This window comes from Sarcophilus harrisii, chromosome 5 (assembly GCF_902635505.1).
Source record: "Sarcophilus harrisii chromosome 5, mSarHar1.11, whole genome shotgun sequence".
NCBI classification, from domain to species: Eukaryota; Metazoa; Chordata; class Mammalia; order Dasyuromorphia; family Dasyuridae; genus Sarcophilus; species Sarcophilus harrisii.
Genome location: NC_045430.1, coordinates 65,517,073 through 65,534,434, shown reverse-complemented (window position 1 = coordinate 65,534,434; position 17,362 = coordinate 65,517,073). Strand labels below are relative to the sequence as shown.

The 17,362-nt window shown below is 39.2% G+C and overlaps 2 protein-coding genes across 6 annotated transcripts in view; one reads left to right on the top strand and one right to left on the bottom strand.

Annotated features, from left to right (window-relative positions):
• Positions 1-9,488, bottom strand: part of FBH1 (F-box DNA helicase 1) — a 93,215-nt gene extending 83,727 nt beyond the window's left edge. Inside the window, exon 1 of one of the 4 annotated variants that reach the window (XM_023504663.2) lies at positions 9,401-9,488. Coding sequence is in view for 3 of the 4 variants with exons in the window: in XM_023504662.2 (XP_023360430.1) it covers positions 8,854-8,857 (4 nt within the window). In the remaining variant the exon portion in view is untranslated. Of the gene's footprint in view, positions 1-6,475; positions 6,801-7,490; positions 7,564-8,853; positions 8,940-9,400 lie in introns of those variants that run through there. The other 3 variants (XM_023504662.2, XM_003771368.3, XM_031939979.1) reach the window with 3 other exon arrangements.
• Positions 9,121-17,362, top strand: part of ANKRD16 (ankyrin repeat domain 16) — a 33,603-nt gene continuing 25,361 nt past the window's right edge. For both annotated transcript variants that reach the window (XM_031939980.1, XM_031939981.1), the window contains exons 1-2: positions 9,121-9,549; positions 14,765-14,985. In XM_031939980.1, the coding sequence (XP_031795840.1) occupies positions 9,191-9,549; positions 14,765-14,985 (580 nt within the window). In that variant the 5' untranslated portion in view covers positions 9,121-9,190. The remainder of the gene's footprint in view (positions 9,550-14,764; positions 14,986-17,362) is intronic.

The following is a 17,362-nucleotide window of genomic DNA, read 5'->3' as shown; positions in this document are numbered from 1 at the left end:
TTTTAAAGTCTGATGTGTGTGGTTTTTGTTTTTATTTTTAAATATTACATGGAATTTTTCCTCCTATATGACTTCTTGCAAAGATAATGACATAAAAGATGTCAAACAAAGCCCAGTTACAATGAGAAACACTCAGGTAAAGATTTTATATATATATATAACTCCAGATAAAAAAGAAACATTCAATAAAATCAGAAAACTTGTCCCTTTACTCCTGAACTACAAAAGAAGATTCTACAAGTTTTCTGATTGGGTGAGCACTGGGATCAGCATAAAATACCATAATATCAACTCAAGCCTATTGGAGTTACAGTAAGGGATAATGTCAACTCCTAGTAGGTGACATTAAGAGAATGGCAGAACATGTTTAACTTTTTAAAAAAGAGAGAAAATGGCAAAGATATTAAATTACTTGCTTAGCATAGGTAGTAGGCACCTGATAAGTGTTTACTGACTGACTTGCAATGTGGAGTTCTTAGAGAAACCTAGTACAATCTCTGATGTCTACCAAGGCTGCATCGAGTCAAAGCGAGTTCCCAATCTGCATTGGAAACCAGAAACTGAATCTTGGCTTCTAATATCCAGCTGGGCTCTGTCAGGGTCATACCACTGGACAAAGCCAACTCCTGTTAGGAGTAAATAAAAAAAGGAATCATCATTTCTATATATTACACCAAGTACAACAGCAAGAGCTAGAAAGAAATCCATTTAAAATAACTATAGGGGAGTATACCCTGCCAAGAAAAACCCAGGAACTATACGAACACAATTATAAAACAATTTTCACTATCAGATCTAAATAAATGGAGAAATATTAATTTCAGGAGTAAACTGAGAAATATTTAAAAATGACGATTTTACCTAAATTGATTTATTCAGTGCTATACCAATCAAATTACTAAATTACTATTTGACAAAACTTCTGGGGAAAATGGAAAGCAATTAAGCAGAAATTAGGTATGATCAACATCTTACACCATATACCAAGATAAGATAAAAATAGGTGCATGATTTCAACATATAGCAAAGGAGTATGGAATATTTTACCCTTCATATCTATGGATAAGGAAAGAATTATGACCAGACAAGGTCTAGAGAACAATAAACTATGTTAAGTGGATAATTTTAATTAAATTTTAAAGTTTTGCACAAAAACCAAGGCAGCCAAGATTAGAAGGAAAGCAGAAAACTAAGAAAAATGACTCATCATAAATGGTCAAAGGATATGAACAAATAATTACCTACAAAGACAAGATGGGACAAAAAGATAAGGGTGACCAGTATGCCTTGGGTCCTGAAGTCGTTTTGATTGTCAGAGGAAATCAAAGTTATCTATAGAGATATGAAAAACTGTTCTAAATCAAAGCTTTTTAAACTATGAAGAAATGACGGGGTGGGTAATGGGAATGAGGAGAGACATGAAAAATGTGGCAAGAGTAAAAAGTTTTTGAATGCTCTAAGTCTTGCAGTATCAAATATTTCTCCAAGATTTAATTCTTTATGTAAAAACAAGCATATCCATGCAAACTTGCTTTCATCTTTAATAAATGATAAAATATGTATACCAAAGAATTGTTTTAAATTTATCACTTATTATTAGTGTTTTATTTGTATACCTATTTTATATAGCTAGAGTTACATAAAAATTTCTCAGGCATAAAGGGGTAAAATTTAATAATTCCTTCTCTAAATCCCTACTGACTAGGGAGATGTAAATAAAAACAATTCTGAAGTACCACTTCATACCTATAAAACTGGCTAAGATGACAGAAAAAGAAAATTACAAATGCTGGAGGAAATGTGGAAAAACTGGGACACCAATGCACTATTGGAATTCTGCACTGATTCACAAATTTTGGACAGCAATTTGAAATCATGCCTTAATGGCTGTAAAACAGCATAACTTTCACCCCAGCAATATCCCTGCTAGGTCTATATCTGAGATCAAAGAAAAATGAAAAGGACTCCTTTTTACAAACATATTTATAGCATCTCTTTTTATGGTATCAAAGAATTGGAAATTGTTGGTACCTCCATCAACTGGGAATGGTTAAACAAGTTGTGAGACATGATTAGGATGGAATATTATTGTGATATATAACAAATAACAGGATGGCTTCAGAAAAACCTGGCAAGATTCATATGAACTGATGCAAAATGAAGTGACTAAAACCTGGAGAACATTGTACACATTAACAGTGACACTGAAGTATGCACAACTGTGAAAGACTGAGCTACTGTCAGCAATACAATGATCCAAGACAATTCTAAAGGATTTATCAAGAAAATTGCTCCAGAGAAAGATGTGATGGAGTCTGAATGCAGATTGAAGTACACTTTTTTATACTTATTTTTCTTGGGGGTTTTTTAGTCTTTTCTTTTGCAACATGGGTAATATGGCAATGTTTTACATAATTGCACATGTATTGTTTAGTTGTTTCAATGGTTTCCAACTCTTTGGAACCTCATCTGGAACTTTCTTGGCAGAGATACTGGAGTGGTTTGCCATTTTCTTCTCCAGCTCATTTTGCAGATGTGGAAACTGAAGCAAACAGGATTAAGTGGCTTGCCCAGGATCACACAAACACCTAAAGTCTGAGGCCACATTTGAATTCAGATCCTCCTGACTCCTGCTACTCTATTCACTGGGTCACCTAACTACTGCTGCACTACTACTGCGCAATCTATATTAAATTGCCTGCCTTCTCAAGAGGGCAAGAGGGAGAAGAGAAAGGGAATTGGGGACTCAATTTTTTTTTTTTAAAGAATGTTAAAAGTGTTCTAAAATATAATTGAAGAAAAAATGAAATGTTTTTTAAAAATTATACACACACACACACACACACTTTTAATAGAAGTTCAAAGGCTGTGTACAATTTACTGCCCCCCTGATTATTCCCTATGCTTTCCTGTTCCCTAGCATGGCATGACTTCCTTCCCATTAGTCTTATTCCAAAAAAAAAAAGGAAAAAAATCCAACTAGACTTTACCTTTCCAATTCCTAGTCTTTTACTTCTAAGCTGAACTCTTTCCAGAACCCATAAGCAAAAAGCAATTTCTCCCTCTTATAAATTTCAAAAGTACTTTGTACTTTTCACAGAACTTTCAAATACTATTAGTTATTTGTATACAAGTCATCTTTTTAATCCAGATTACAAATTGCTTGAAAGCATGACTTGTATAGAATAAAATTATAAAATGCTAAAATTGGAATGGACTTTAAGAGATTAATTTTGAACCCTTTTATTTACATATAAGAAAAAAAGTGTTTCAAAACAAGTGATACAACAATGTCATCTGGTCAGTAGGTGATAGATCCAGATATAGAACTCAGCTTTTAATGTCTTTTTGTTCAGTTTTACCATCTTGTTTTATTAGTAGTGGCGAACATGATATGGTGGATTGGAAACTAATCTCAAAGTCCAAGACCAATCACTAAAGTATCATCTCTGACTCATACTGGCCACATAACCAAAGGTAAGTCATTTATTCTAGCAGAATTCTGAGAAATTCTCTAAGACTCTAAATTGCAGACAACGTATTCGTAGCCGACGTTTCCTCATCTGGGACTTCCTTCTATCAATGAAATCAAAAGTCTAATCCTAATTCCCTATCCCAAAGTTATTGTTAGCAATAACAATACAAATTCACATTTATGTAGCATTTTAAAGTTTTATTTATCTGCATCTACCCTAGTGCTAAGAAGAGTGACTTATTGATAGATGATGCTAAATGTCTTAGAAATTAAAAAACAATCAAAGAGGATGTACATACACAAGTCAACAAAACTTTGATGGGGGTGACAGAGGATGGGAGCTTTAGGAGTCCTGAATCTGGAGTGCAAAAAAATCCTGCTCAAGGGTAGGGCTTCTAAGTATTATAAAGAAACAACACAAGACGTGGGGACAGAGACAGTTAAAAAAATATCTTTATGGAGCTCTGGGGCACAATGGAAGAACTAAACTAGGAATATAGAGTCCCAAATTTGCCACAAACTACTATTTTAGCCGTTATTTCTCCTCCAAATTTCTTTATCTATAAAATGAGAAGATAAGATTGCTATTCAGTTTCTGACTATGAGATCCTGTGTGGGATTTTCTTGACAAAGATACTGCAATAGTTTGCCATTTCTTTCTCCAGTTCATTTTATAGGTAAGGAATTGAAACCCACAGGATTCAGGGTCTTGTGTAGGGTCACTGCTAGTATCTAAGGCTAGTTCTGAACTCAAGAAAATTAGTCTTCATGACATCAGTTTATCTGGCTGCACAAAAGATTAGATTAGATCATCTCAAAAGTCCCATCCAAAAGCCTCTTTGATTATCTACTCCACAGTGGCTCTTTATGTGCAAAATAGTAATAATCTATTTACAGACAGTTTTACTTCCATGCGCATTATTTTGTTTGTTACTCATATATCTGTGAGATAAAGGGGGAAGGTTACAATTATCTCCTTTCTACTCTCAGCAAACATTTATTAATTAAGCACCTACCACAGACTCTGTAATAAATGCTGGGGATATCTAGGAGAAGCAGCTTACACTTTGATGAGGATGAGGAAAATAATACTGTCATAATGACAACTGGTTGTTGGTGAAGCCTAGGTCTCCTAGCTCGGCCTTCTTTCATTATACCCACATCAATTCTTTTTCATTTATTACCTTTATACAAATAATAGCTAGCATGTATATAGCACTTTTTTAGATATTTAGATTTACACATGTTATTTCATTTGATCCTCAAACCTGTAAGACTGGTAAACTTATTATCCCCATTTTGCAAATGAAGAAACTAAGGCTCATCAAAACTAAGTGACTTGCCTAGGGTCACAAACTTTGCTAGTTATCTGGGGTCTAATTTGAAGTCATCTTCCGGACTCCAAATGCAGGATTCATACCATCTTTACCCCCCAACAATGATTCCAGGTCTACTTCATCCAGCTACAGAATCTCTCGTGAGCACCAGTCCAGCATTATTAACTACCTAGTGAACATTTCGAACTAGATGTTTCAGATATGTTGAACTAAGCATATCTTTAAAAAAAAAAAAAAAAAAAAAAAAATTTCACTACCAACTCATTACCTTCCCCCCAACTCATCCTTCTCACAGATTTCTAATTTCTGTGAAGAACCCCATCATCCTCCCAGACCCCAAAGCTCCTTCATTCCCTCACTCACAAGCTAATCAGTTGCCAAATCTTCTATCTCCACAATTTCTCTTGAAATAATTCCCAATTTTCTAATTATGCAGCTTCCACCCTAGTTCAAGTTCTCCCCACCTCTACAGTGAACTACTGAAAAAAAAAAAAAAACCCACTAATAAGTTTCCCCATCTCAATTCTCTCACCACTCTAGTCCACGCTTCACAACTGGTAAAATGATTTTTCCTAAAGCACATGTCTGCCTTCATCACCCTACTCTTCAATTCAATAAACCTTCCACATCAAATAAGATAGTCTGCCCTTTTAAACATCTTCTCAATTGGGTCCCCCTTTCTATCTTTCCTATCTTCTCATATATTACTTCCCTACACACATTCTGCATTCTAGCTAAACTAGTCTTTTTGTCTAAAAAAGACAGAAGTTGCCCTTTCTCTGCGCCTTTGCACTGTCTCCCATCCCTAGATTACCTCCCTCCTCATTTTGAACTTTCAAGATTCAGCTTCTGAAATACCACTTTCTGCAAAAGGCCTTTCCTGTTCTCCATCCCTATCCCAACAATTCCTTCCCTTCTAAGATTACCTTCCTTCTAGACAGGCAACAAATAAGCACCTACCACAGGCTCTGCAATAACTGAGGGTATCCAGGAGGAGGAGCTTACACTCTAATGAGGAAAGACAAACATAAAAGGGAAACCTAAAAAAGGAAAGGGAAGGTACCCAATGATGACAGTGGCTAAGTATGAGGAATGTGAGATGAATGATCTGGAACTTTCCCCAAAATTAAAGTTTGAGGAAGAACTCACCAATAGGAGACTCCCATAAGAATAAGTTCCTTGAGGACAGTCTTTTTTGGGTATGCCCAATACTTAGTACAATGCCTAGTACTTAAGTGCTCAATAAACACCTGTATTACTGCCAGCTATGACATGTTGGGCAGACAGGAAAAGACGGGAAATGAGATGGCAACTGAACTAGGGCTTGAAGAAAGAATGGATGTTAGTAAGGGGACTGGAAAGGGTCTTTCCTGGAGGGGGAAGGGGTTAGGATAAATAAAAGGCACAGTGGGAGGGCTAAGAAAAACCTAAAAAAAAAAAAAAAAAAGATGGTAACAAATCAGCTTGAACATCTCTTCAGTAGGCAATAATGGAAGATTTTTGAAAAGGAGGAAAGAGAAAGAGTTTTGTGTTTGTTTTTTTTTAAACACAGATGAGTAAAGAGAAAAGTGCCCAACTAGAGTCACAAAGTGAAAAATGAAAAACTGAACTCAGGCCTCTCCCAAACTTATTTAACTCAATCTAAGCAATTATTGGAACCTACTAATTGAGGGACCGCTCCTTGAACACAGCAACTTATCCTAAGTGCCTTCTCTCTCCCTCCGCCTCTCATCGGACAACAAGAAATGTTGCTGGGGAAAGGGTGGCTGTGAGAGGCCCCCCGGAGGGAGCAGCAGCAGGGGCAGAAGGAAAGACGGACGAAAGGCAGGGAGAGCCAGGTCCCGGGGCCCGTCAGATGCGTTTCTCTCCAAGAGAAGGTGAGCTATGATCTTTGCGCTCTTCTGCTCCTCCCGGCCGGGCTTTCACTTTTCCAGTTTCGGCAGCACAGCTCGGCCAGACTCATCCCGCGCTTCCCTCAGCCCCGGCGGCTCCGCGCCCCGCACACACAGCCCCCCTCCCCCCCCAACCGGTCTCCACCTGGGGGCGGGGCCCAGGCCTGCCAACCGGCATTTGTCGCCCTGGCCAGCTCCCTCCCCAGCTACGTTTTGGCTCCCTCCCCCATTAGAACGTAAGCTCCTTGAGGGAAAGATTTTTTCCTTTTACACGAACATGGATTCCCAGGGCTTAGCACGAAGTCCAGAACGTTCTAAAAGCTTAATAAGTGCTTGTGTTGTTTTCTCCCTAGAGCTCCCCATCCACCTCTTCTTCTTTCCGTCCCTCCCCCTCTCCGCTTTTCTCCGCCCCTCCCCTTCTCCTTTCTGCTCTCCCCCTATTTTCTCCGCCCCCCCCCCTCTAAAATCAGTGTATTTTCCTTCCCCAAAATCTAGTCTTACGTAGAATCAAAATGTTAGGGCGTAAAAGGATCCCCCCCCCCCTTTAATATCCAATCTAAGTCCCTCATTTTACAGATAAGGAAACAGACTCATGGAGGGAACGTGACTTTTCTAGTCACACAGCTCACAGAACTAGAATAAACAAATCCATCCATAGGATGGGAAAGCGGCGGTCATTGTTCAAGTTCTAAGGCTGCCCAACAGGGATGGGCTCGGCTACTCTCTCCACCTCTTTCCCCAGCCCCAAACCCCGCCCGCACCCGCAACGAAACCGCTCTCACGGACTTGGGCATTTCGGAGTGTGGCTGCTACCGCCGCGCAGAGGCCTCCTCCTCCTCCTCCTCCTCCTCCTCCTCCTCCTCCTCTTTCTCCTCCTCCTCCTCCTCCTCTGACAGCCCCGCCCCTCGGCCCTTCTCCCCTTCCGCCCTTTCTCCCCTTCCGCCCCTTCGATCCTTCCGCTCCTTCCGGCCTGGTTCCAATCTTCCCAAACCGCTACAAAGTAGAACTCGGAATTCTTGTGACTTCCTCCCTAAAGTCCCACCCCTCGTCCCTAGCAAGTGCAAAAAAACAAATAAACAAACAAACTAAACTAAACTAAAATACCCCTATAGACTTAATTGACTGCCCTCTAGACCAATACAAATGCCGAAGCAGCCTGCCTACTCAATGACAAGCCTCGTCTCTTTTTCTTATTCTAATGTTAAACACAGAAGAGAATGCCTTGGGTTCCTTTTAGTTGAAGGTCTTAAGCCGGACCGATCTTATAGTCCTAGAAGGATCACAGTGGCAATTCTCTTGTTTTACAGATGAGGAAACTGAAGTACAGAAAAGTCACTTGCCCAGGGTCAGTCAACTAGCATTTATTAAGCACCTACTATATACCAGGCATCATGCAAAACTTTACAAGAAAAAAAAAAGCCCTTGCTCTTTAGGGGCTCGCGGGCTAATATGAAAGAGGTGAAGGAGTGTCACTCATCTAGTACATGTAAAAAGCAGGATTTGAACTCCCCTATTTCTGACTCCACTGAGGGCTAAGACCTTACTTTTAGCACAGACGAAATGCTTACAGATTATCCAACCCCTACATTTCACAGATGAACGGTTCAAAGTTTGGTACCCGAACAATGGATTACAGATTTCAAAAGGAATGCATTAAAATGTTGCTTAGTTTTGAGAATGCTAACCTTGAAATAAGAAAGGCCTAAGTTTAAACTTTTTGCATCCTTTGATGCATTGAAATACTTAGCACTTACTGAATATCTTTATCAGTAATAGCTCCTTCCCAAGAGACCTCAGAAAAATCCAAGAGCTATACGGCATAAATGCATAGAATTCTTTTCTTTTTTTTTTTTTTAAATTTCCAGTTCCACATTCTCTTCCTCCCTCCCCGCTCTTGCATAGAATTCTGGCCCCTGCCCAGTCTCTTAGTCTCTCCCCTAACATCTTTTGCCTCGTCTGTAAAATGAGGTCCGCCTCTTAAAGGCCTTCGAGGCCTCTTTCCGCTCTAGATCTAGGATCCTATTCGGCTCATCCCCAACAACATTCACGCTGTTCACACTGATGGACGTGCACACATTCCCCGCGGGCTGCCTCAAAGTCTCAATGCCCTACTGAGCTTTGACAACACTAGGACTTTGGAGACACCTACGCATCCCGGGAGACTGAAGGTGCTGGGGAAAACAGGAAGAGTCAGGACTCTCCTAGGATGAAACCCCGCAAGTCCCAGCCCAGGCTTCCAGGAACAATCTCAGAAGGTCCAAGGCAGAGCGGTGCAATAAGGGGCGCCGAGAGAAAGAAGGGTCTCGGCCCGGCGGTTCGCTCCCGGGCTCAGCTAGAGCACGCTGGGAGGAGGCGGGCCCTGCCTTAAGGGAGCCGCAGGCGGCGGCCTTAGACCGGGAACTCCCGGTACTCCCGCACCTCCCACGCCTCCTCACGCCGCGTGCGGCTTCGGAGCCGTTTCCAGAGCGCCAGGCACTGGCGCGGTCATGGCCCGCCGCGGGCGCGGGGAGGAGGCGCAGCCGCAGGAGCGGCTCTTCAGGCTGGTGCAAGAAGGGCGGCTGGAACCCCTACAAGAGGAGCTTGGGGGAACGGAGCAAGGCCGCGGCTGGCGCGGGAAAACCGGGTGCCCGGCCAGGGGGGGCGACACCCTCCTCCATGCTGCGGCCCGGCACGGCCATCGGGACATCCTAGCCTACCTGGTTGAAGCTTGGGAGCTGGATATCGAGGCCCCTAACAGGGACTACAAGCGTCCCCTGCATGAGGCGGCCTCCCTGGGACACCGGGACTGCGTGCTGTACCTCCTGCAAAGAGGGGCAGCTGTAGACTGCCTGAAGAAAGGGGACTGGTAGGTGGGGAAGGTCTCGATGTGACCATGCATTAAGCCCTGCCTTAAGACAGGCTGTGGCTTCGGCGATCCTCTTTATTTCTGTCTGCCTGAGCTGCTAGCTCATCATTCGTTTGGGCTTCATCCCCCTTGCGCAACCTTCTCCGAAAGTACAGTGGGCTGGCTGGTACATAAGGCACACAAACGACTGCTCCCCACAGTACTTACTGTAGGTCTTATGCAGGCAAAGTGAGTGAGAAAAGGAAAGGAAAGTTCTAAAGCGTTGCCCTCATCCTTATCCTGGCATTCAAGGGACATAACACTAATCGTGAGAGTAAACTGACATTTCTGTAGTCCTTCTAAGAGGAAAGATACTTCAGAAACTTCGGTAGGTAAAGTATTATTCCTGTTTTACAGATGAGATCTCAGTTCAAATTCGATCTTATTAGCTGATCTTGGGTAAGTCATTTAATCTTTCAGATCCCTCAGTTGTCTTATTTATAAAATGTAGGTAATAATACATCTTCAAGTTATTGTGAGGAAACACATTGTGAACCTTAAAGCACCACGTACATGTAAAATCCTCTAATTTTGGTTTTCTTGGCCAGATAACCACCTTGTTAATTGCATTCATTTTTTCAATTTACATTTGCCTAGAATCTACTCTAGAATTCCTGTGCTATGTCTATGAGCCTTTATTGAGAAATCCTTGGCTTCCAGGGTTATTTTTTAAGTTATAAATCAGACATAAACAATAGGCAGCTGAAATATAAATGAAACACTATAAATTCCTATAAAATGGAAGCACTCCTATAACTAAAGTGTTGAGAAACTGCACCAATTAAATTTTGGTAGACACCATTTATCATTTTCATCTCTTAATGTATAGATTCTATGACTGAAACAGAGCAGCATAGAAAATAAAGAGCTAAGCTTGGAGCCATACATGCTTACCTGTATGACTAAGCAAGACTAAATCTTTCAGTACTGAAGGCAACTCTCCCGAATGGTACTGACAAAGAAGATGCTGACCATCAATCTCCCTTCTCTTCCCCTCCCCCCCACCATGTGGGCTGGGCTAGATCTTTTCCTTAAAAAGGTATTGAAATTGTCTTGAAGACTTAAATGGCTCAAGAGAATAAAGATCAAGGTTCCATATATCACTCCCTGGTCACCTGAGTACAAAAACTGTAAAGAATTCCAGCCCTATTCTGATCCTTGGTTGGCATATCTGTTGCAGGAAAAATCAACCAAAGTGTCCTCCATGCATATCCTTGTGAGATATATTTACTCCTGCCATGACTAAGTAAACTACCATTTATAACTGTTGAATGACTTACAAATGTCTTATTTTGTTCTGATATAGGACCTAATCTACCAAGAGGTCAGCCTGAGTGCAGGTGAAGCCCACCATAAAAGGGGCTTCCTCATTAGGAAGTTCCTTAAACTACTGGAATTACAATATGTAGTTATTGTACAGAACTGTGTGACAGGCAATGCAATAAGAATTTATTGAGAAATTGCTATATACCAAGCACTCTTTGGAGATGTACAAACTTATACACACAAGTGAAACAATACCTTCTTTCAATGACCTTACATTCTGTTGAAATAGACAACATGTAAATATCTGAGTACAGAATGGATACAAGGGAGATACTGCAATAGTAATTAGGAAGGGCTCTGACAGTTTAGAGATGCTTAAGCTTCTCTGGAAGGGAGGGATGCTGTGAGATGAAGGTGAGAAAGAAAGCCAATTTGTTTGAACCATGGAGTGCAGGAAGGAAAGAAGTATATAATGAAACTGGTGATCAGTTTGGACCAAGCTTTAAATCCCAAGCAGAGGACTTTACATTTGATCCTATAAGTAATAAGTAGTTCCCGAAGTATATTGAATAAGAGAGTGACATTGATTTACACTTAAAGAAAATCATGTTGGCAATTATATAATAGACTTGAGGCAGGGATACTAATTAGGAGGCCATTAGCTTTGGTGAAAGATAATGAGGTCCTGAACTAAGATGGTGACTGAATATAAATAAGGGTTTGGATAGATGTGAAGATAGAAATATCAAAATTTCATAATAGATTGGATATGGGGTAAGAGGAAGGAGTCAAAGATTACCCTCAGGTTACAAATCTGTGATATTGAAAGAATGGTGATACTCTTGACAGAAATAGGTTCAATGGAGGTAGGAGTTTTAGAAGGAAATACAATTTTTTTTGGACTTGAGTTTGAGATGTTTATAAGACATTGATTATTTATCCAATAGGATTTTAAGACTGGAGTTTAGGGAAAAAATATAAATCTGAGAATCATCTTTATAAAAATGATAAATCCATAGAAACTGATGAAATCAAATAATATAGAGAAAGAAGAAGAGGCCCCAGGACAGAGCACTTTTTATGGTATGGCCATAATTAGGAGGAATAATATAGATGTTGGGCCAGCAAAAAAAAAAAAATTAAATTCATTAAAATGACTGTGAGAGAATAGTATTACAAAAATCAATTAAGAATTGAACGCCCAGAAAGAGTGAGAAATCCACTTATTCACTTTTTAAAAAATATAATAAGATATAAAAACAATGTCATATTCCACAGGAGAAAGGAATTTTTAGTATTCTACAAAAGTTTAAAGCTTTTTTTGGGGGGGAGGGATTATTTTTTATTTGTTTGTTTGTTTTTGGTCATAAGCAGCAAAGAGGTCAAGAAGGATAAGGACTGAGAAAAAAATGCACCAAGTCTTGCATCTCAGAAATCATTGGTAGCTTTCAAGAGAACATTTTCAGTTGGACAAATAAAAATACAAACTGCAAAGAGTTAAAGACAATGAATATAACAACTTTTCCTAGGAGTTTGGGTGTAAAAGGGAGGGGATGACACGATCAAGTAAAGAGTTTTTTATGGATGAAGGAGACTTCCTGGGCTGGGCTGGACTAGTAGTTTATATCAAACACTGGAAGAAAATGAGGCACTTGTAGTTCATCTATGAGAACAAAAAAAGAATGATCCGTCACTTGTTTATTTCCTATGTCCCTAAAGCAGTGTAGAAAGTGTAGTTGATATCAGCATGTAAGCAGTAAATCCTAGAATTTGGTACTCAGTCCCTATCTTCAAAGGTATTACTATATCAGTTTATACTAATATAAACAGAATTTAAGGTCATTGAAAGAAGGTATTATTTCACTTGTGTGTGTGTGAGTGTGTGTGTGTGTGTGTGTATGTGTGTGCGCACGCATCTCCAAATACAGCCTTTCTGTCAAAGGAAAATATTTTCTAACTTTTTCCACAAATATTAAAAAAAGTATTAATACTTTTAGTGAACATGCAGGAAATTTTAAGAAACAGAATTGTCGAGTGATTGGTGCTTTAGTGGACTCCTGCTCCTGTTACCTAGCATTAGTCAACTGACCCAAGAAGCAATATAGACAAGGAACCTAAAATGTTCCCTAGGTATCTAACCAAAACATATTATTGCTCAGAATTATGATTGCTTATAGATGGGTAAGGAAATATTCTAGCATCTCTTCATCATTGAAAAAAGGGAATAATGTGCCAGATTACCTATTAATGATCTTCCTGTTGGCCACTCCAGTTTTTCCATTTCAAAGACAAAAATTGTGAAGTGTGACAAGCTAACTTGAACCCTGGAAGTGACAAAATCAAGCCTAATCTACAAAGGAGTAAGAACTGTTTATTGAAATAGAAGTGTTAAGACACTCCAGGAATTCATACCTAGTTCCCTATCTTGATTTAAATTCTTGTTAGCTTTATTATGCTTTGAGCTCTAAGGTGACAATATAAACATAAACTTTGTTGTGTGGCTTTTGAAGTCCTTTCCTTATAAAGATTTAAGGAGATCATTCATTCTCCAGGGTAGCAATCAGATAGATGGATTAAGGTTGTTGTATGTCTTTCTTTCTGTCTCTTTCTCTAATGACTGAGTGATATGTCAACAATATTTTACCATAGTAAAACACTAGGTCTTAAGCCCACCTGACCTTTTTATAGCTTTGTTAAACTTGTTCTGAGAAATTAGAAGAGGAAGAATATTCAAGGTAAAGAAGGGATGTTGTAATATATAGAATATAGCTTTGATTGAGCAGAATACAATTCTCTAGTGCCTATGTTGGAGATTCTTGTATATGTTCCTTTCTATTCTAATTCAGTAGTCCAGTTCCTTATTTTAACTCTTTGTCAATTTATATTTCAAATGGATTTCTTATAAACAACATTTTGATGGAATATGCTTTCTAATCCATTCTTCTATTTTCTTCCAGTTTCATGATTAAGTTAATTCACATTCACATTTATGATCCTTTATTGTTTATTTCCCTTCATCCAATAGGATGTTATGCTTTTTTTTTTTTTTTTTGTTATGCTTTTTCTTCTCTTTGTTCCCTACACTCAAAGCAAAGGGTGTGAGGAGTGTGTTCAGCACTAGCACACACAAGGCTGCAGACCCAGCACCACCTGTGTAGGGAGATTTTGATCCTATCTATGCTCTGGGGTCAGAGAGAAATAGTTTGGACTTTCCTTTACTCCTCCTCTATGCCTCATTACACAGCTTCAGGCCCCAAACCAAAATGATATCTGGAAGGTCCTGTACTGGACCTTCCTAGTCAGGGCCCTTTGTAGTACATGCAGTCCTCTGCCTGACTTCCTGTTCTGAAGGGAGCTAAGAAAAAAAAGCTCCAAATCATCACTTGGTCCTCAATCTTTTTTGGAGTAGATGTGGGAGAAAATCTATCTCTGTTTTTTCTAACTCTTTGCTTCTTTCCTATATTCTTGTACTGACTGACTGCACCTGCCTGTCCAAATATTGCAAGTTATTTGAGGGCAAACAGTCATCTTGCTCCAGTGTTCCGGTATATCTTTTACCTTGCCTTGGGGATATAATGAATGAGTCCCAATATACTATTATTATTGCCAACAATTACTCTACTATCCTTGTTTCTAGCTTAGCACTATTGAGTACAAAAGCAGTCCGTGAACTCTGTATCACATCTCAGATACAAATAACTCTGTACCACAGCCCTTCCTCTCCTTGTTATTTTCCCAGTCTACAAAGGTGCTAATAAAGGTCACAGACTTTTATTATACTGTTTCCTAGTTCTTTTAATTCTTCTAGTTTCCCCTATCAATACAAAGAATGTTAGTATCTGGCAATTGTCACGCAATACTAATGGTTAGCTATTATTTAGCCTAATAAGTTTCTCCTTGCTGGCTTTAGGACTCCTCTGATGATGGCTTGCACGAGGAAAAACTTGGAAGTGATCCAGGACCTTGTGGAGCATGGGGCCAATCCAGTCCTGAAGAACAAAGACGGTTGGAACAGCTTTCATATTGCCAGCCGAGAGGGTGACCCTGTGATCCTTCAGTACTTGCTAACTGTTTCCCCAGCTGTCTGGCAGACAGAGAGTAAAATCAGAAGAACACCTCTACATACTGCAGGTATGGATCATGGGCTGTTAGAGTCTGAATTTGTAGCCAAAAGATAGGAGCTCACATGCCGGGGCTGCCACTTCCTTCCTGTGTGATCTTGGCCAAACCACTTAGCCTTTTAGTTTCTTCCTATGTAAGGAAATTATCTCTGAGGTTCTGTATAAGTCATAAGAGATCTTTATTTCTAGACTTGCACACATGTTGGATTTGACCACTAGTTTTTGCAGGCTAGATTATGGCACATAATTATAACGCCATATGGCCAGTACTGCATGAAATACTGAAATGGCATGTAGTTCCTGCTTTCATGAAACATAGAACCTAGTAGAGAAATATCACATACACATACAAACACACATACAATTATGCAATAAAAAACAATCTTTATCCATGTCACATCTACTAACGAGCTGGGGCCCCCAAAGCTATGTCCTGAGTACCTCTTCTCTTTTCATGCTATACTATTTCATTTAATATCGTGACCTCCAGTAGATTCAATTATCATTTTTATGCAGATGATTCTCAGATAGCCCTGTCTCCCAACCTCCAGTCTCATATATATATAAAATGAAAATATATCATATCTATATAAAATGAAATGTGCTTGGTGCACAATAGATGCTATATAAATACTTATTTCCTTAACTTTTTATTTCCCACAGCAACATTAGATATCTCTAACTAGTGGTCCTGTACACATCTTAAACTCATCATATCTAAAACTGTGAACTCATTATCTTTTCCCCAAAACCTCCTCTTCCTGATTTCACTGTCATTGTCAAGGATACCATTCAGTCACCAAGACTCAAAATCTCATCCATCCTTGACTGCTCATTCTCTCTCACTTCCCATATTCTATCTGTTGCTAGCTCATGTTACTTTTGCTTGCTTATATATCTAGTAAACCACATTCCTCACACAAGATACTCCATCTCCAAATGCTGACAATTTTCACTAACTGTTTCCCCCGTTAGTCGTAGTAGTAATAGAACTATCCATTTTCATTTCTACGTTTTTGCTCCTCTAGTTTTCTTCAAATCTCAGGGAAAGTCTTGCAGAAGGCAAGATGCAAACAGAAGCACAGAAGTGGGAAAGTAGGGCACTGTGCAGTAGATAGTAAAATTTTAGCGGTAGCTATGAGTATGAGAAGTCAACAAAATGTAGGATGGTATTAGATTGGGGGTATCCTAATGATAGAGAATTTTGAACTTTAGTAGCTAATAGATATCCATTGCAGGGTTTTGAGTATTGAAATGATATAACCAGATCCATGTTGAAGGAAGATGAATTTAGGTTTAAATTAAATTAATTTAAATTTAAATTAATTAGATTTAAATAAATGCTTGAAAAATGATAGGCACTCAATGAATGCTAATTGAATCAACTGTTATTGATTAGTAATTAAAGTATTTGTTGAAGTCATTGGAGTAAATGAGATCCTTATTTCTTACTTCACCACTAATACGATCAAAAAGGCAAAATACAAGATTAGGTGACCTAATAGGGAGAAGGGGAATGGAATAAATCCTGTTTTTGAGTTTGAAGAAACCTTGGTAGTCATTTCATCTATAACATTTTCTGCACACATTAAAAAAAAAAAAAAAGACTGAAGTTAAAGGAAGAAAAACAGGAAGAGCTTAAAAGTTTTTCAACGAAAAGAAAAGGGATGAAAGATTTTCATAGTATTTTGACAATTAACTAATTTCATGAAAATAATATGCAAGGTAGTCAAATCAAGACAAAAGCATTTATTATGTTCTAGGCACTGTGTTAAATGCTAGGGCAATAACACAAAATCAGTCCACGTCCTTGGGTTTACATGCCAATGGAGGAAATAGGAACAAACAATAAACAGACAGTATAAACTGGGAATAATCCCAGAGGGAAGGCACCAGGAAAAGTTTCTTGCTGAAGCTGATACTTGAAGGAAGGCAGGGAAGATTCAAAGCAAACATGAGAGAATTCCAGGCAGGCAAGACAGCCAGCAGCCATGCCCAAAGGTAGGAAGAGGGAGTCTTGTTTGAGGAGCAGCAAGGAGACCAGGGTCTCTAAACAGCAAAGTAAATGGAAGGGAGTAAGAGAAAAGGAAGGAAGACATTTCAAAGCTAGAGGATTTTATCTTGAATCCTAGAGGTAATGGGGAGGCCTGGAGCTGTTTGAATAGGAGGTGTGTGATGTTATCAAACCTGAGCTTTAGGAAGATCGGTTTGACAGATACATGGAGGATGGTTTAACTCAAATAGTGGCTTGAGACAGGTTATTGCAGTATTCTAGATGATGAGGACCTCTACCAGAGTGAAGAGGGATATATGGGATAGATAAGAGATATGACCAAAACAAAAATGACAGGAGTTAGTGATAAATTAGATACAGGGAAGGAGAGAGA